Genomic DNA, 19,599 nt, shown 5'->3' with positions numbered 1-19,599 from the left:
CGCTTTTGTGTTTTAAAAAGCAGCTCCCAGAAGGTAAAAAAGTAACACAGCTCTGCTTCTCTCTTACCTGTTGTTTTTTCATTTATAGGCGCCATTTTATTTGCAGTTTTTTTTACGTTATTTGTTTTAATCAACATATGAATACGTGTAAACATACTTCTTAATGTGTTACTTTTTTCTTAGTTTTTTATTGACGGTAGTAAGCTTGTTTCAGTATGCGTGCCGTGTGATATAATTCTGTCTAAGGGCTCAGTCTGTCCCCACCCCGTCCCACGTGACAGACTGTGTGTCTTGAGCTCTCTTATTCCCATTTAGCATGGAGTTTCTCCTCTTTGAAGCTGTGTACTGTTATCTCAGCCATTTCCCTACATGTCCACGTAGCAGCGGTCTGGGAGTAACCTGCACCTAGGTGCAGGTTACTCCCAGGTCGTTCCGGCCCATTCTGAGCCAGGTACAACGTCTGATGTTGTTTCCCTGTTTTTCTTGTCATTTTCGTGCACGCAGCAGGCTGGGTCTCAAGAGCTTCTGACAAATGCCGACGATTCTTCAAAGATTCAAATAACGTTTTGAAAATATTTAAAGCAGCTTTCCCCATTTGATTTACAGAACAGGGTTGAAACATGTACAGGGTACATGTTTATGAATTTTATGCAACAGTAATCCATACTGTGACCGGTGAGAATGTTCAAAATGTAGACTGGGACATTCCTGTTCCTGAATGGCAAACTGGCAGAACTGAAGTAACTGATATAAAAATGTGTGCTTTGGTTTACGAGGCTAATTTCTTCCGCAGGAATGGAGAAGTTGTACGATAGGGCTCTGTACATCCGGAAGATCCTCCTGACCCTGCCCAGGTCTGTCCTGGTGGTCATGCGCTACCTCTTCGCCTTCCTCAACCAGTAAGTCTGACCTCATGGCGGCTCTCCCAATTTCTTTTGGGAAAGTGGAGGAACATTGATGGAGTGGGTGGAGCATTAGCGGGCTATGGGCGGTGCGTCGGTTGTTCGGTAGACTGGTTGCAGCATTAGCGGGCTATGGGCGGTGCGTCGGTTGTTCGGTAGACTGGTTGCAGCATTAGCGGGCTATGGGCGGTGCGTCGGTTGTTCGGTAGACTGGTTGCAGCATGAGCGGGCTATGGGCGGTGCGTCGGTTGTTCGGTAGACTGGTTGCAGCATTAGCGGGCTATGGGCGGTGCGTCGGTTGTTCGGTAGACTGGTTGCAGCATGAGCGGGCTATGGGCGGTGCGTCGGTTGTTCGGTAGACTGGTTGCAGCATTAGCGGGCTATGGGCGGTGCGTCGGTTGGTCGGTAGACTGGTTGCAGCATGAGCGGGCTATGGGCGGTGCGTCGGTTGGTCGGTAGACTGGTTGCAGCATTAGCGGGCTATGGGCGGTGCGTCGGTTGTTTGGTAGACTGGTTGCAGTATGAGCGGGCTATGGGCGGTGCGTCGGTTGGTCGGTAGACTGGTTGTAGCATTAGCGGGCTATGGGCGGTGCGTCGGTTGTTCGGTAGACTGGTTGCAGCATTAGCGGGCTATGGGCGGTGCGTCGGTTGGTCGGTAGACTGGTCGCAGCATGAGCGGGCTATGGGCGGTGCGTCGGTTGGTCGGTAGACTGGTTGCAGCATTAGCGGGCTATGGGCGATGCGTCGGTTGTTTGGTAGACTGGTTGCAGCATGAGCGGGCTATGGGCGGTGCGTCGGTTGGTCGGTAGACTGGTTGTAGCATTAGCGGGCTATGGGCGGTGCGTCGGTTGTTCGGTAGACTGGTTGCAGCATTAGCGGGCTATGGGCGGTGCGTCGGTTGTTTGGTAGACTGGTTGCAGCATGAGCGGGCTATGGGCGGTGCGTAGGTTGTTCGGTAGACTGGTTGTAGCATTAGCGGGCTATGGGCGGTGCGTCGGTTGTTTGGTAGACTGGTTGCAGCATTAGCGGGCTATGGGCGGTGCGTCGGTTGTTTGGTTTGGTGGGACGTTGGTAGAGTGCGTGGAGCATAGGCAGGGGCACAAGATGTCAGGATAGTGGTTTGGACAGACCATGGATGGGTGGTTTTGGGCAAGGCAGAATCTAGCTATCAGGTCCAGCAGTGTGCCAGTTTCTGGAATTACGCGCAGAAAGGGTTGCCTTAGGGTATCTCTTGTTAAAAGAAGGAGGACGTAGACGAGCTAGCGCTGAATGTGTGCTGAGGTTGCCAGCCGCAAGAATAAGTCACATCTTTCATGTGTCTGGGCAGAGGCGAAGTCATCACCGGTTTTTGGCTTACATAATGAAGAGGCATGGGTAGTCATGCAGTCGCATGAACCGCTGTGAGGATCTTAGAACCTCTGATTCGTAACCACCAGCCGCTTGCAGCGTGTCATTCAAGGAAGCGTATCGCCATGGAGACGTTCCCATAAAGTGCCCATCTTGCTCCTTCCTCTCCGCAGTCTCTCCCAGTACAGCGATGAGAACATGATGGACCCCTACAACCTCGCGATCTGCTTTGGCCCCACGTTGATGTCCTCGCCCGACATCCAGGACCAGGTGTCCTGCCAGGCGCAAGTCAACGAAGTCATCAAGACCATCATCGTCCACCATGAGGCCATCTTTCCTGACGCCAAGGAGCTAGAGGGGCCCGTGTATGAAAAGTGCATGGCTGGTGGTGACTACTGGTGAGGAGGCCGGGTGCTCCACTCTGGAAAGGTCATGAAATGAAAGAAAATGACAATGAAATGAAATTACAAAGAAATTAAATGATGCTTTATTTGCCATTTTCAGGCGTATGAGTACAGTTACATTGTAATACTTTTCTTCTCATATCCTTTGAGATGTACACGCATATGTGTGCATTTCAGAGTGAATCTTGGGGTCCGAGCACAGGGTCAGCCATTTATCTGATGCTATATGAGCTTTTTGGGCAGTTAAGGGCCTTTCTCAGGGGTCCAGTGAACTTGGCTGGGACAGAGCGAGTGTCCTGTCACTTGGTAACACAGTATTACATCGGCATTCTGCCTCCGTGCTCCTTCCGGCCTCATGGGGGCGCTGTCCATAGGCTCTTGTCTGGAATCCTCGTCTAGGGCTGTGGGTACGCATACTGTACTTCTGGAGGAGATATCTCAGGGGATGTAGCATGCCTAAGCCACTGGCTCCGTTTATAATGAACGATGACATATCTTCAGTTAATCCAGCGATGTGTGAAGAGTGCGAGCTGGTTTGTGTAAACCTGCGAATTACAACTGTCATCGTGTCATCGTTACGGCAGACCTTTTTCTGTTTTTATAAAGTCATCTGGCAAAGTAATCGCAGAGCTGTGCACCTGAATCCTCATCTTCCAAATCACAAGCGCCGTTTTCCAGCAACGTGCCCGCTTCGCTCTTTATCACCATGACACCCTCCTTAAGCCTGAAAGCTCGTCACTGCGCTCCTCTCTCCCTGTAGGCGAGGCAGCCAATGGGGAGCTTGTTAAATCCCCACCTTTCTGGTAGCTCCCTGTCTGAGATTGTGAAGCTTTAATGGGTGCTGGAAGGGGCAGATGCCCTCGAAATCACCCCAAAGCTGAGCCAACTCTCCGCCACCCAGACACAGAATGATCTTGCACAATCGCATCCTGTTAATTCCTGACTTCACGCTGCGGCTTCTCATGCAAGAAAGGCTGGGGGCTTAGCTAGATGTATGAACGACTAATCCATGCGGAGAAAGCCTGGTATGGAAAGGTGCCGCAGGGAAGATCTAACAAATGAGTGTAATTAACGAGCCTGCCATGTGACGCGGCTCCCTGAGACCTGACAAACTGTCACGCTCCCCCCCCCACCTGTAGTTAAGGTCCATGCTGAACACCAAGTATGGTTCCGTCCCGAGTTGGCACAATAAGGAGGTCACAGTCCCCTGGGGTTTAGGGGACAGAATTGAGGGTATACTGAGGCAGATTGTCTTTATATGAAGGTCTGTCAGATCCATGAATGCGGCTCTGTCGAGTCCCTGGTAGTCATCGGGTTCGTTGCTGTGGTGCTGCAGTCCGAGGCTGTGGGGTGTTCTGGGGGGTGTAATTCTGAATGCAGACAAGGAATTTCCCTTCTTATTGCTTTGAAGATACATAAGTGTAAGTGGATTAACTTGCGGTCATTATGTCCTTAGTGTAGAAGTGAGTTTCCTTCTGATACTAACCTTGTGAAGCAGCTGACATCAGAAGAATCGCACTGTGGGGGGGGGGGGTGAAGGTTGGAGGTTTTCAGCACTGATGTCCCCTCCTCTGCCCGCAGTGACAGCCCATACAGTGAGCACGGCGCCCTGGAGGAGGTCGAGCAGGACGGGGGGACTGAACCCCACACCAGCGAGGACGGTAGGTGGCCGCTCTTCTCCTCGCTTCCTGTGTCCCTCGCTGGAGCGTCTGGGTTGCTGGTCGGGTTTCTTGTTCTCCTGTTGGCATTGCCTTGTGGCTGCCAGCTGTTACTGGCAACTGCTTAAAAGACCTACCGTGCCCTTCCACAGATGAGGGGAAGGGACTCTGTGTCCCTGCAGCAACCAGAGCTGAAATGTTACTCTGTTTGCCCTTTTCCTACCCCGCCTTTCGGTGAGAGGAGAAAAACTGGGAAAACAGCCCCAGGTTCAAGGGATACTTTTCATGTTTGTCACTTGTCTTGTGGTGTTAAGGACTGGTAAGAAGAGGCTCTTCAGCCCAAAAATCCATACTTCATAGAGTAGTAGCCTTCAGTCCGACCGTGTTTTATTTAACAAGCCCAGTGTCGGTTTCAACTGACTTCCACAATACGGTTCACTATTGACCTGCCATTTTGTGATCTTTCAAAATACTGTAACGTGAAATGACCTGCCATTTTTCAACATTCGGATTTTGTGCGTGACTTTTTTTTCTCTTATATGGCACTGCTGAAGGGCAGCTCTGCCGAGTTTGTGGTGCGTGAGCCAAATGGCAAAGGGCCGCTCTGCCCCTCCCCAGCATTCTCTCCTCCAAGGTGATGGGAAGATGCCCAGCCGAAGTGGAAACGCGACCTGGGTGGTGATTAGACAAAAGTGGGAGTGGTTTGCCGGGGGGGTTTGAGAGGTGACTCATTCATCACCGCTGTCAGGCACTGCAATTCATCTCGAGGGGTGGGGTGCGAGCACCTCCCTTTGGGACGCCTCTGACATACCACCTTACAGAAGGACGGCCGTCACTCAAATACCACGTCGCCACGGGCGTAGAGGAAGGACGTGCAAAGCCATCCGATAGCTGGAGCACTGCCCCCACCGCTGCCATTTGAGAAGGCAAATGGGCCCCTCCCAGCTCTGTGAGGCAGGGGTCGATTTCCATGGTGATGGAAGCCAATGAATTGCAGAATTCTCCTGCCAGATCAAGCCAGACGCTACAGGTTGTTTGTTCAGTGTTTTTATGTTGTTCGAGTACGTAACTGACTGTATAACCGTATGCAGCACATATTGCTGAATATTGTATTGTATTTCCTGATCTTCTGTTGTTATGGTTGCTGTTCCTTGCCAATGGTAATGCCCCCCCCCCCCCCTCCTTCCAGAGGGGCTTGTCTTTCCTGTGGATTGTGAGGGGCTGAGCCGGGTATTGTCCTCAGCAAACAGGAAGCCGGCCCCTAGACCTGTTCAGGGCTCAGCATCCATGACATGTGACTGCGTTGGGCTCGTTTGTGTCTGACAGTTCTGTGTGGAACGCCAGGCCAGGATGAGCCGCCTACTATAGATCTGAATCGAAACACTCTTCAAGCTTGTCGATTCCCACGTGTTTCTCTCCAGTGATGTCATAGAAGTTTAGAAATGTCCCATTTTACAACAAGAATGGTGATCTTAATATATAAAGCGTTAATTTATCATTTATCTGTGTGGGTGCCTAAACCATTTAAACAGTCATTTGATCCTAATTGTGTTGTGCAACACAATGGCTGATTTAGTTACGTTTGGCTGTTAATGTTTAATTGCTGTTAAGTTGGACCAGACACATTGATTAGTTGGTGTCTTGTGTTTGTTCCACCCTCACCACACGTGGAGCAGGACTGCCAGACAAGGAGGAGCGAAAACCCTTGCTGTCAGTTAACTTTCTTTTTTGTGGTTAGTGGGCAAAAGGATCAGAGGTCGAATGGCTGGTGCATTGATTTTACAGTATAATGCAATTTCATAGGAAGGCCTGGAATGGTCTGGGTTCATGGTCCCTGGAGGCTTGCACCCTCCCTTCTCTGATTGGGCCATAAATCTGACCTCACCCCTAAAGTCCCCAGTCTGTCTGTCTGTGCTCGTTACGTGGGGCACGTGTGGGTGGACGCTGCTGGATGTGAAGCGGGACGAGCCAGACTGTGGCTTCTTCGTCCTCCAGCCACTCGTCTCATCCTGTCTGGATCCCTGTGTCATCCTTCCTAGGGTGCTGGTTTGCTGCTTCCTTAAATTCTTCCTTACTGGTGTTTTTAACCAGACGGACACACCGCAGTCTCGGGTCAGACGGGTGTGTGGGCAGTCATACCGACATCGGTGTGTCCGCGCCACTGAAAGATGTGGCGTTGTAGGACGGGGCCATTAATTTAGTCTTGCCCTCCTTTCTGTCATGTTTCATCTCTCCACCCCCCCATTTAACTGTTGCACCTTCTTGGCGGGGGGAGCAGTGGCCCTATATAGGGTGGGGGCAGACCAAAGTGAAGCCGCGTGTTTTCATCAGTGTTTGGATAAGTTGGCAGGAAGCCCCTCAGGGATGTGCTCATGGGGACCCCCGGTGTCGGGGTTTCCCCTGGGCCTCCATCTCATGCAGGGGCGAGGTGGGTCTCCGACTTGGGCCAGTCCCCTCCCAGCCTTAAGTGTGTCTGCATTCTTCCCATCCTGCAGAAGGAGAGCCCATCGAAGCCATCGCCAAGTTCGACTATGCTGGCCGCTCGACGCGCGAGCTCTCCTTCAAGAAGGGCGCGTCCCTGCTGCTGTACCAGCGAGCCTCCGAGGACTGGTGGGAGGGCCGGCACAACGGCGTCGACGGACTGGTACCGCACCAGTACATCGTGGTGCAGGATATGTGAGTACGCTAATCCTGAGAAGGAGGGGCATCCCGGTGATGGGATGGGACCTGATTCCTGAGCGGGTTTAAAGGATGGTCCACCTCGCATGAGAGTCCAGATCTTTGTGCGTGTGACTCGGTTAGGATGTTCTTTCTGTGCCTGGCATCGGAAGGTCACCGGGTCGAATACCAGGGTCTATAAAGTTATTTTGGATTTGACCTCTGGGCAAGGCTGAAATGTCTGCCGCTTTGGATAAAAGTATCTGTTAAATACATAAAATGTAAATGTTTGAATCCAGCTCTTTGTATCGAGAGTGATTCAGGTCAGTATCTAACTCTAAGACATCCTGTCCACCAAGACATGGTGAAAAAATGGTTATAGATGAATGGATGGAGATGATAGTGGTGTGCAGGATCTGTGTCATAAAACATCGGTTAATGGTGTCTGCCTTCACAGACAAACCAGAAGGTTGGGTCTGGTCCCGTTCCGGTCAAGGTCAAACATCATGCTGTCCGTTCCCTAGCTGACAGGTTAGCTGGGTTAAAAATCTTAGTTAAAAAAAGAATGAGTTTGTCAGCTCATCTCTTCTGCAGAGTGACGAATGGGGCTGGTTGGGTGTCTTTGCCTCCGTCTTCCACAGGACGTCGTGTGTCTTTCTCTTTACCTCCTGATTGCCCACACATCCTTAGAAATGGGTGGCCCTTTGCTGTGTCCCTTTGAAGGGGAAAATTGAACTGTACGTTAAATGATTTAGTTCTAGCCAAGCCAGCTAACTTCAGTCGTGACATAACTGCTTCATGCAGCACTGCGTAGGTGTGTGAATCAATAATTCACTGTTTGCTCGGCCCAGATTTCTCAAGTAAATGGACCGGATTTTTGAGTCCGGCAGCGTCTGGGGTCTCCTGCCGGAGAAGGAAGCTCTAAAAAGCCTTGCATAAGGCCCGTGATGGCTGCATGGGCGCATAACGTGTAGGATGCCATTCCGGAGTGTTCCGGGGAACGCCGCCTCCTTCCGTGCCGCTGAGACAGAACCGGGAACGCTCAGTCATGAGAAGCTGCGATTGAGGTTTTGCGGATAGTGTTTCTGCAGTAACCCTGAGCCCACCTGGGGGAGGGGGGGGGGGGGGCGGCGGCATGTGGGTGTTTTGTAATAAAACCAGCTGCTTGAGAGACGTGTGGGTGCATCGTGTACCCCCCCCCCCCCCACACACACACACACATGAATGACAAGGATAATAAATTTGATCGGGACAGCAATGCTGTAATCATAGGAGATATGGAAAATGTAAATCAATCTCACATTATTTAGGACCTGTTTACCATTACAACAACCCTGTTTCAGGTGACAGTTTCAGTTTCCCGGGTGTCTCCTTGGAGAGTGACCGCGATGTGTTTCTCGGGACAGGGACGACTCGTTCTCGGACACTCTGAGCCAGAAAGCAGACAGCGAGGCCAGCAGCGGGCCGGCGGTGGAGGACAAGTGCTCAAGAAAGGATGCAGGCTCACCCATCGAAAGGCTTCCTGAGGCCTACATCAGCGGGTGAGCCAACTGCAGGCCTCACGCATAGACGAGTCTCTTCCCAGCCCGGAAGATTAACCCGTTCATGGTGACAGCAAGCAGACTTTACAGCACTGCTTCAGAGTAAAGAGGGAAGTAAAAGCTGGGATTTTGGTCCGGCTCTTGATGGTCCAGCTCTACAGCTCCAGTCAGTCACTGTAATCGATCACTGTCTCACTGTAGATTGGGCTGCTGTGTGTGAAGTATGACAAAGCTCCACACATGAATTCAGGGCACGTCTTTAGCCAGTCTCCTGCTGCTGTTAATTGAGAGGGGGCCGGGCATTTTTTTCCCTTCCCCCTGCTGGACTCCCCCCCCCCCACCCCCCCAGGGGTCAGTCTGCTGGAATGGGTTCCGACTGAGCTGCTAGTCGCTCGGAAGAGCTTGCGATCCTTTGCATTAACGTGACCGTGCTCGGCTGCTTGGGAGGGGCCGGGGGCTCCGTACTCTGTGGTGTCTCTCTGACCTTTTCACCTGGGCAACGGCAGGTTCAACATGCCAGACATTTTGACGCCATGATTGAAGAATTCATAACAATTGCATCATAGCTGTCAGTAACACTCTACACGATACTGTTGTGGAATGACATCATTATTCTGTTTAAGTGCAATAATGACATTTTATTTGGCTATGAATGGAATTCTTGGTACACCACAGATCAGTGGAGATGGATGAAAAATGGCCTGAGATTGTAAGAACATGAAGTACCTTTTCCTGAATCCCTGTACTGTCCAGTGTGACTGTACTCCCCCTGCTGTTCATTCAGAGAAATGGTGTCTGTTCGCTAAGACACCGATGTCTGGATACAAGGTTATACGTTTATGTCTGTCGGGCTGCGCAGTTAAAAAGGCTCATCATTGTTTTAATGCCCCCCTTTACGAAAGTGTTTAAGGCTCTACCTTGGCAGAGCGATTGGAGAGGGTGGGTAGGATTGTCAGAGGTACAAATAGGGTTGTGAATGAATCTCACTGGTGTGGTCCACTGACCAACTCTCCCGGACAGCAAGCACAGGAAGAGGAGCGACCCCCCACAGCGACGCCCCCCCCTGCGGCCCAGCGACGGCCACTGCGCGGTGCACCCCGCGTCCCAGGGCCACGGCAGCCCACGGGACCTCCTGAGGGGGCGGCACCCACATGCCCTGGACAGCCCGGAGTGCCGGCGGCGCGGCGGGCGGCAGGATCCGCTGAGGAAGGCGGAGAGCCCCCCCATGCGCCGCTCTGCCTCCTCCGGGCAGTACGGCGGCTTCTCCGAGGCTCACGGGAAGACGCTGGATCCCGAGACCATTGCACAGGTCAGTGAGAGGAAGAGAAAAGGGGGAAGAGATTGTCCCTCCCTCTGTCCTCCTGTGCCTCTCTGTCCCTCTCTCTGTCTGTCCATCCTTTTGTCTATCCTTCTCTGTCAGTCTCTCTGTGCCTCTGTCGATTCTTCTGTCCTTCCATCTGTCCCTCCCTCACTGTCTGTCTGTCCCTTTCTCTGCCCTTCATTCTGTCCTTCCGTCAGTCCCTCCCTATCTTTTCATCCTTCTGTCCTCTGTTCCACCATCTAATCCCTCTCTTTGGCTGTCATTCTCCCAGTCCCTTTGTCCCTCCCTCTCTGTCTATACTCCTGTCCATCCATCATTGTGTCATTCTCTCAGGCCCTCCCTCTGTCTGTCCTTGTCTGTCCTTCCATCTGTCTGTCCATCTTTCTGTCCTCCCTATCTGTCCCGCAGTCCCTCCGTGTCCCAGCTGAAGTCCCCTGCCCACCCGCCCCCCCCTTACAGTGAGTGTGTGGTCAGAGAGCCTTGCAGTATTCAGGCCTAACACAGTCTGTCTCCAGGACATCGAAGAGACCATGAACACGGCGCTGAACGAGCTCCAGGAGCTGGAGAGGCAGAGCTCAGCCAAACCGGATGTGGTGCTGGACACGCTGGAGCAGGCCAAGAGCACGCCCCCTACAGGCGGCTGTGCAGATGCCCTGGGTCCCCTGCATGGCCTGCGCCTGCGAGCTACGGAGCCCCCCGTCCGCCGCAGCCCCAGCTCCCCCGGCGACGCCATGAGCACCTTCAAGCCCACAGTGGCACCCCGCATGGGTGTGCAGCTCCGGCCCCCTGCCCTGCGGCCCAAGCCCCTCATGGTGCCCAAAGGGGGCGCCACTGAGCAGCCCCCAGCAGCCTCCTCCCAGGGCCCCTTGGACAAGTCCTGCACGATGTGAAGGGGTGGGGGGGTGACGGTGAAAGGCTGTGTGGCATGAGCAGCCTGGCCTCCCCCAAGAGCGAGTCCACAAACGAGCACTAGCTGAACGAAAGCTCGTTACAGGATCCGCCAGATCGTGGACTGCAGGCGCGCTGAAAGCATCCTGTTTAATAAGGCTTTACAGAAATAGCAGAAAGCATAATATAACAATACTAAACTAATACTTCATATGTTACTTGTATCAGTGGATCCCACAAGCGTTTCCTTCGTGGGTGGTGGGACTTCTTACAGCAGACGAAGAGCCGTAAGGGCCAGCGTCAGTCTTTCTAGTCTGAGGGATCATCTAGTTCTGGTTCTGAGCCCCAGGGGGGCCTGAAGGGGGAGGGCACAGGGGCAGGAATCCGGGAGAATCTGCTGGACTTTCTCGAAGTCAGGACTCCAGCCATGCCGGTCCGCAGGTTCAGTGAAAAATGGCAGGTACGTTTCAGTTATTTACTGGAAACACACCGTGGAAAGACACAGGCCAAGTATGGTCTACATTTAAGTATAGATGCCATTGTCCAAGTTGAGTGTAACATCAGGAGAGGCTGATGGATTTGGTGTTTACTGTCCGTCACCATGGGGATTCAAAGGAAACTTCTGGAATGGTCCTTTTAGCTTTAATGTACCTAGTATCAATCTAGCTTTAGCCCTCTTCACGTCAAGCTCACCTCCGGACGTGCGGAGTGTCTTGTTTACCTTTGGATGTATGGGATGTTTTAATGTGAATTTTGGTTATTTCTGGCAAATCGCAGGTCTGTAAACCGGGCTGGTCATGGTTTCTAGAACCTGACAGAGGGGCGCGGGACTCCTTGGCTTGATCACCGCCAAATACCTTGCTTGCAGAACCCGGCCAGCAGGGGGAGCTAGAGAACGGCATTGGGGGCAGACACTCTGGTGAAAAGCTGCCCAGTGTTACTGGACTGGACACATGGAGTCTCTGCTGGGATGTTATTTGTGAAGAACCATGCTCAGACTTTTTTTTTCCATCCTCCTTGCAAATGAGCCAAATAATCAATGGATATTTACTTGTATCTGTCTAATTTTGTAATTATCTTTGTATTATAGGATATATTCGATTGACCTTCATTCTTACTAATTTGTTTTTGAATTTAATATATAATTTTTGGCATCTTTGATACATGGAGGACCTTTCTAACGACGACGAAGACGACGAAAGCATGGATGAACAGGGTTCCCTGATTTCCACACGCCCCGTCCCCCCCATTCCAAACCATTGCTGTTGGCCTGTCATTTACAGCAGTATGTTGCCCCCCCCTGCCCGCTGACTGTTGGGTCACGCCAGCATTCATCTGTGACATGTACATGTGAAAGTGCCTTTGTACCAGCCTTAGAGAGACCCCAGACCCATGTTATGGGGAGAGTAGTAGCGAAAGAGCATAAACAAATTTCTGGGATCATTAAGTGAATAGTAAAGACGAGACAGTTAATCTAATTGAGAATTTGCACTTTTACGTGTAAAACTGTATATTTGGCATGTAGCATTATAACGTCTTTCGGTAAACGCCCAGGGCAGTGCCCATCTTTCTAATAAAGGGAATCGCTCTGTCACACTGGGCTGCTCTGAGTTTTCCCTGGAGCTTCGCAGGTTTGCTGTGGCAATGTACCTGCTCTCCGGTGTCTCAGACCCCTTCAAGGGAGCTAACTGCAGAGGAACTGTCCAGAAAGAGGCGTCACAGGGAAGATTAGCCCGCTTTTGTGTGGTACGTCGGGAGTAAGTGGGGTTTGTATTGGAAGGTGTCGCAATCTTGGTCCCAGTGACTGTCAATCTCTGGCTATATACCAAAACTGATTATTTTTTTTGAAGGCTCCTTCGCTCCCTCCCAGACTCAGTCTGAAGTTGAAAGTTCATGAAGCTGATGCTTCACTTATATGTATGAAGTCGTCATACATATAAGTGAAGCTTTCATGCCACGTCAACGGTGAATTTTTCTTCCGCAAAGGGTGCTCTTGACGAGACTTCCACATGCCCCTGGTGAAGGGGTGATTTCAGCGAGAACTGGCCCTCGATGACTTGTTCCCTAAGGTACTGGGACAGCATTTCAACATCTGGAATTCTGACAAACTTCTGGGGTGAAGGAAAGTTAACGGGGGAGGGGAGTGGGATATATAAAGTATTAGGGATGTAGTCTCTGTCTGACAGTCGTTCACTCCTTACTTCCTGTCTGTGACCCTTAGACACACCCCTCTTTCAACAACCCAATTATATTCTGAGTATATTTTGTGCTGCTTTGAGATGGAGAACTAAGGAAAACTTTGACATGGACATTCAATGAAATTTTATTTATATAGCGCGTTTTCACAATATCACATTGTTTAAAAGCACTTTACACTGTCCTCGCTCAAAGCCTCCAGTTAGCAAACCAGAAGGGACAGTGGCAAGGAAAAACTCCCTCAAAGGGAGAGGCAGGTGGGAACGCAGGCGTGGGGAGTCCCTGAAAGTTTGGAGGGTATATCTGTCTGCCCGCCCTGCATCTCGCCTTGCTCAACAGAGCACCGGAGTAAGTCAACTTGCATCTGCTGGCTGGTGTATATTACACGACTAAAGTTAGCGCGTGACCTCATGATGGTGCTGGGCTGTCAATCACACCAGTGTACCCATTTCCACTGGTCAGACCTCCCTGTCACAATAGGCAGAGAAGGAACAAGGCTAAGTTCAATGGCCAATTATTCTTCATGTTGGGTATGTGTAAGTAGCACTGCCCCTCAGGGTCCTAAAACCTTCCCAATTACTCATGATTCTCCCTCTCCTTGTGACCAAATCCTCACTAATGCCACACCACATTTTTTTTTTTACCATCTTTTATTAAAAATGAGACGAACTGCTAAGTCACAAATGTAAACATTGAGCTTTTAGCCTTTACAGATGGAATGGTGACAGCAGTTACAGAAGAGGATGAGAAAGGGGACCGTCGTCTGGGCAGTTCATGGCTGCAGAATTCAGCTCGTTAATGAGGTTTACATCTCGAGCTCCACTTAAGGCAAAATCAAAAATGGCAGTACGAAAAAAGTTGGACCCCCATTTCATGTGTATTTGCAGCAGTGGAGACTCTCCTGGTTGGAGGTGAACTCCACTGGTCCAGCTTCTTCTCAGCTCAATACTCGACACAATCTCATCAACACTCAGTCCACTAGCACACAGACTAGAGCAGCGTGTTTCTTCGGCAAAGCCAGGACCCAAACGGTTCTACACATTCACTACAGACACGTTCCTCCAGTGCTTACACTTTATAAAACTGACTTTTTATATAAGTAATTGGAATTTGTGGCACCATGCTAGCATGGGCATTGTGCATTATTTGTTGTTTTTGGTTTGTCAAGTCTATGTAGAATATTAATATCACTAAATATCAATCCCCTTGGTGAAATTATATTTTTACCTTTTTCTTGCCCTCCATGAGACACATACCAGTGAGACCAAGTTTGAAGGGTCAGATAAACCACTAACTCTGTACCCTCTTAAGCTAAACACAATACTTAGGTAGGATGGAACGCATCTATGCAAGCTGTGCATAGTGCAGATAGAGTGATCATTTAGGACATGAACTGGTCTGATCATGCTAGTGCAACTGTCACAAAGCTAACCAATGTTCAAAGAAATCTTAGCTCTTCCTTTATTCTTCAGTTAAATTAATTTAAATGTCAAGAACTGAAAGCAAATTCAGCACTTTAGCTGATTTTCATTGACCAACTACAGAATTTTTCTAAGCCACACCACAAGCAAATCCGTCTCACTGCCCAGCTCAAGTCAAATTTTCCAGTTGCTCTTCTCCGACAAGGGCTGACTCAGCCTTTGGAGCCCGGCTTGAGAGTGGTGAAGGGCTTGGAGTTCCTCAGCGAGCCAGAAAGCTCCTGTAGGAAGGAAACGATGTGCGAGTCCTTCTCCGACTTCTTGGAGTCAAAGATGACTACGATGGTAAAGTGGGGCTCAGGGCGGGTCAGGAAGTAGGTGCTCTGAACCTTGTCGTCGTAGAAATGCACCACCTTGTCAAGTGTGTTGAGGTCCGAGGCCCGGTCGCTCATAATCATGATGACGCTCGGCCAGTGCGTGACGGGCCGCTCACTAGGCAGGGACACCACGGCTGGGTACTGGTCCACACCCTTGGGGGCCTCACGGTACGAGTCTGGGTGGTGGTAGCCGTGGCCCTGGAAGCTCTCCAAGCCACGATTGTCGAAGACGAGCGAGACATTGAGGGCGTCACACTTGCGGATGAAGCTGGACACTTTGCCGTAGTAGTCGGGGCTGGTCTTGGCCGTGAGGGCCTTCATCTCAGACGCCGTGGTCTGCCGGCTCAAGGCCTCGTGGAAGTAGAAAGTGAACTTGGCCAGCAGAGTCTGCTGGAAGCGATGCAACCAGAGGTACAGGTGGGGCGGCTGCGAGGCCTTCTGCACCTGGCTGCCGAACAGGGGCTTTCGGGTCTCACGCTGCCTGTCGAACACCTGGCCCCAGGTATGCAGCTTGGTGTGGGCACTGCGCAGGTTCAGCAGAGAGGGCAGGAACTTCCACTCGGAGATCTCCGCCTGGCACCGGAGCAGCTGGGTCAGCACGTCCACCTCCACCTGGAAGCTGCTCTCCAGGCGGCTCAGAATGGGGTGGTGAAACCTAGAGGAACCAAGTAGAGCCAACAGCACCAAGTACTTTAGTGGCTAACCTCTAGCAAGCTGATGTTAATTATGGTCTAATGGCTTCATATTGCTAAGGTTGGAGTCATACGTTCATCACATCTGCCCCCCATCACACTCACACTCCATTCACTCACACATGCACACCTAAGGGCAATTTAGCAACGCCAATTAGCCTCAGCATGTCTTTGGACTGTGGGGGGGAAACCCCACGACGACACGAGGAGAACATGCAAACTCCACACTTATGTAACCTAGGCGGAGACTCGAACCCAGGTCCCAGAGGTGTGAGGCAACAGTGCTAACCACTGCACCACCATGTCGCCCCACTTCTGTGACATGGAACCTGTTTATCAGCAATAGTGTCAGTAGAGACCCTGCTGCTCTTTCTTCCAGAACAGATCACTGTAATGAGCTTCATTCTTTCATTGGATGGATGTGAGTGAACATGGTTCTGTTGAGCCGATGCACCCACTGGTTTTATTATTTTCTTAAAACAAAGTCTACAGTATAAGGATTCACTGGGCTACAGCTGCAAAAGGCCAGCATGGACCACGATCAGTCCAGAATAACAACCACTCCCACCCACCCCTGCTTTCAGTCCTAGGGCTGAAACAGTAATGGGGGGGGGGGGGACTCAAGTCTGGCTTCACAGCTTTAAAGCATTGTCACCTCCGCTTATTCCAAATTCTCTACTTTTCCACTTCCGCAAAAACTTGCAGCGAGAGAGTAAAACCCTCTTCCTACCACCTACAGCAGCTCTAAATGCTCCAGACACCCATTTTTCAGCACCTGCATTCTCTCCACTACACGAAGTCGACACTATGCTGTCAAAATGCCCCAAGGGTGCTGGAGGGACGGAGGGAGAGATGGATGGATGGATGGATGACTGACCCTGCACTCCATAGATTAGATACATGAATATAGATACAAACAGACAAAGATAGACAGACACAATATTAATCCCAAAGGAAATTTATGGCATCCATACCTCAAAAAATACAATGGAGACAATAAAACACACAGTAATAGATAACAGCACAGATAATGCATGTGTTTTAAAAAGAAGAGCAATGTACAGTATAACATACCCGTTTCATTCCATTATAAGTGCATTTTTAGGCTTCTTTGAAGCTCTTCTATACCAAGCTTAGGTTCTGTATTGTTATGCAGATGAAGGTGCCAGTAATTTTAGTTACTGTAGAAATTTTGGAAATGAAAGGCAGCTGGAAATTTAAAGCCCTGTTCACATACACACACGAGACCGACGGGATACATAACCCAACAAGTAATTAGTTTACGGCGAGTCGTTTAGGTGTATAAACAGCACCAGACACCATGCTGATCATGCAAAGGAAACAAAGGTGAAGGACTGCAAAGTAAGGCAGCTGTGAAATGGAAGTCTGCCCCCTGCTGGACATGCTTTGCCATGATATGCTGACTCACAGAACTTAGCCTACAATAACCCCAAGGGAGGGGAGGGGGGGGGGGGGGGGGGCAGAGTACTAATGTCAGGGATGGATTATGGGTTGTGTGGGCCCCTGGGCAAAATGTTCGCGAGGGCCCCCCCCCACCACCAGCACCAGCACCAGCACAACCACCACAATTCAAGGGCCCTTGGCAGCCAAACACCCTCCCTCCATGTTTCCATCAGAGGCCCTATAGGGTCAGGGGCCCTTGTAGGCAAAGGATCAAAGAATGTAGGCCCTCTAAAATAGACAAACGAAAATACATTGTTGATAAGTGTTGCAAATTGTTTTGGGCTAGGGGCCCCACGGGCCCCCTGCACCCCAAGGGCCCCTGGGCAGCGGCCCCGTTGGCCCGGTCCGTAATCCGTCCCTGACTAATGTAATCTATTGATTCTTCTACATTATTAGTCCTCAACACTTGGGACAGCCCTCTATGTCTCTAAGTCAACTTACTTAGAGACAACGGTTTAGATATTTTGAGGGCATCCTGGCAAGGGTGAAAAAGAGCTTCACGCAAGCATTGACTAAAAACAGGAAGAATATCTGCCACATCATTCAGTCTCCCCATGAACTTACCTGGAGCTGTACTTCTGCAGCACGGGTTCCAGCAAGCTCACCAGCTCCTCCGAGTTGATGGACTTATGGGTGCTCAGTGAGTGCATCTTCTCGTAGAAGTCGGCGATCTCCACCCGGGCCTGGATGAAGAAGCACAGCTGCTCCGACAGGTGGGACAGCAGGTCCTCCAGGTAGGGAGCCGTGCCGCCCGTGGCGTTGCGCCCGGTGGTCGCCACCTTCTTCAGCTCGTTGTACAAGGAGGTGTAGAGGGTCCTGATCGAGTCCTTCCGACTGAAAAACGACTGCCCACCTGCCGGGTTTATATTGACGTTAACCGAGTAATCAGCTAAACCAGGGATTGTCAAAGTCCGGACACGGACCGAACTGCAAGTTAATCCGGACCCATACGATAATGCACCTTATGAATCTATATGTTTCACGTAAAAAGGCTTAATGTGGCTTTAAGTAAAAAAAAAAAAAAAGTAGAACCATCAAATTTTGCACATTCCTAACGTGTCATAATCTCCGCCCCATCACTGACAGAATATAAACGATTTAAGTTAATTAGTTACATTTCATGAAATGCCGTTTTGTTATTAAAATATTTTTGGACTAACCTGATGCGGACCTTTGATCAAAAAGTTTGAGAACCCCTGGTTCTTGTAAAACTTGTGAACATCAACAAGGATGCCTTGCACCAAAGCCAATGTAATAATTTAATTGGGCACTTTAATGAATGAATGAGGCAAAAAGTAATTCCCTTAAACAGGTTTTTAATCTTAATATAGATTGGACTACGTCTGTAAAGGGAAACTTAAGAAGCAGCACGTGTGTATGTCTTTGAATTAATTTATTGTCTATATTACCTATTTTCTGCCCTAGAAAAGTCATGTTATGGTAGGCTTTCTCCGCCGCGGCCAGGTGGGCCAGGGCAGCGAGGAAAGAGGCCCAGATAGCCCCGGCGCTCCGGCTGCTGTCTTTCTCCCTTTCCACGTAGTCTTTGGCCCGGTCGAATGAAAACACCCCGAGCTGGGTGAAGAAGCTCTCCAGGATCGCTCGTTCCTTGGGGACAGGGCGAAGCTCCTCGTCGCCTGTCGTCTCCGTCATGGCAATCAATAATAAAATAACGAGTTTATCAGCTAGCGTTGAAGGTTCAGGAAGCACACTGTACACGTAGAATATTCACTGACATGTTCACATTACAGTATAAGGGCTGTAAGAGTAATCTCATCCCCTTTGAAAACGCACGCCATGCATTAGTTAACATGTGGCTAACTTGATCGGCTACATTTTTCCTTTGGAAAAATAAAACAATTGTTTACAGTTTATTAACGAAGCAAGCAGAAACACAGTTTAGCTATTCCTCCTCGATTAAAATGAATCGCGATATAGTATAAATATACCGCACGCTTCCTCTTCCTGACTACGCCATGTTGCTTCTCGTTGACAACACTACGGAGGCTTAGGTTGGACAAAAGTCCTACTCGTTTAATGCAACGCGGTATTTTCTGCCCAGTTTTATACGCGTTAAAGTGTGGTTATGTATACTGCGATTTTTGCTCACAACACAGCTATCATATTTAAAGAATTATCATGCATAGATCGTTAATGTACATGGTTTCTTAACAAAAACCCCTACGATCTGTCAAATTAAAGATGACTTAGAGAATTATGCCGGAATATTAATAGCTAATTTCATGTGGCGTTACTTAAGCCGTTTTACTTACTACATCCTCAGATGGACTCCTCCGTATAAAGGTAGCCATGGCTATGCTATTCGTGCTAAGAACCATATCGGGATCAACCTTTACAGAATAGAGCTGAATTTTGTGGACTCTCTCTTCCTGGGAAGAAAAAGAAGTAAGTCATTAACCAATTTAAAATCCCCTCATTTTTATAATAGGTTTCCCAAAACACATGATTTCACTTTTAAAAAGTATTCATTAATTAGTCTGAAGGAAAGAGCTAAGTGATTTGCATTATACCGCGTACACACGACAATAAAAACAATACTTCCTCGAAATATTTCCCGTGAAACGAAATCGAACGAAGAACGCAACACACAGAAAATCGAAAAAGAAACTAATCCCGTTTCTGACCGGGAAGACAGCTGAAGGACCGTCCTCTTTCGCTTTCCAGTCCTGGCTATATAACCCTGAGTAACTGACCGGTGAACTCAGTCTGCCGAAG

General features: G+C 49.8%; 2 protein-coding genes across 4 annotated transcripts in view; one reads left to right on the top strand and one right to left on the bottom strand.

Annotated features, from left to right (window-relative positions):
* The window catches only part of LOC111833288 (SLIT-ROBO Rho GTPase-activating protein 1), a 68,302-nt gene extending 55,989 nt beyond the window's left edge, over nt 1-12,313 (top strand). For all 3 annotated transcript variants that reach the window (XM_023791424.2, XM_023791425.2, XM_023791423.2), the window contains exons 17-23: nt 794-899; nt 2,423-2,647; nt 4,235-4,314; nt 6,807-6,987; nt 8,376-8,510; nt 9,531-9,819; nt 10,347-12,313. In XM_023791424.2, the coding sequence (XP_023647192.1) occupies nt 794-899; nt 2,423-2,647; nt 4,235-4,314; nt 6,807-6,987; nt 8,376-8,510; nt 9,531-9,819; nt 10,347-10,721 (1,391 nt within the window). In that variant the 3' untranslated portion in view covers nt 10,722-12,313. The remainder of the gene's footprint in view (nt 1-793; nt 900-2,422; nt 2,648-4,234; nt 4,315-6,806; nt 6,988-8,375; nt 8,511-9,530; nt 9,820-10,346) is intronic.
* A 713-nt stretch (nt 12,314-13,026) lies between these two features.
* On the bottom strand, nt 13,027-19,593 carry kics2 (KICSTOR subunit 2). Its single transcript, XM_023791495.2, has 5 exons — nt 19,578-19,593; nt 19,137-19,253; nt 18,276-18,522; nt 17,431-17,719; nt 13,027-15,365 (listed from the first exon to the last, which is right to left on the bottom strand). The coding sequence occupies exons 2-5, from the start codon at nt 19,200-19,202 to the stop codon at nt 14,549-14,551; spliced, it is 1,419 nt and encodes a 472-aa protein (XP_023647263.1). The 5' UTR covers nt 19,203-19,253; nt 19,578-19,593; the 3' UTR covers nt 13,027-14,548.
* Between the last annotated feature and the right edge of the window lie 6 nt (nt 19,594-19,599).

This window comes from Paramormyrops kingsleyae, chromosome 1, assembly GCF_048594095.1.
Source record: "Paramormyrops kingsleyae isolate MSU_618 chromosome 1, PKINGS_0.4, whole genome shotgun sequence".
NCBI lineage: Eukaryota > Metazoa > Chordata > Actinopteri > Osteoglossiformes > Mormyridae > Paramormyrops > Paramormyrops kingsleyae.
This window is presented reverse-complemented; position numbering and strand designations above follow the sequence as displayed.

Coding starts and splice junctions, on each gene's coding strand:
- kics2 (XM_023791495.2), bottom strand. CDS start 19,202: ATGGTTCTTAGCACGAATAGCATAGCCATGGCTACCTTTATACGGAGG. Junction 18,523..19,136: donor GGAGTCCATCTGAGGATGTA/GTAAGTAAAACG, acceptor ATTTTATTATTG/ATTGCCATGACGGAGACGAC. Junction 15,366..17,430: donor CTGCAGAAGTACAGCTCCAG/GTAAGTTCATGG, acceptor TGGTTCCTCTAG/GTTTCACCACCCCATTCTGA.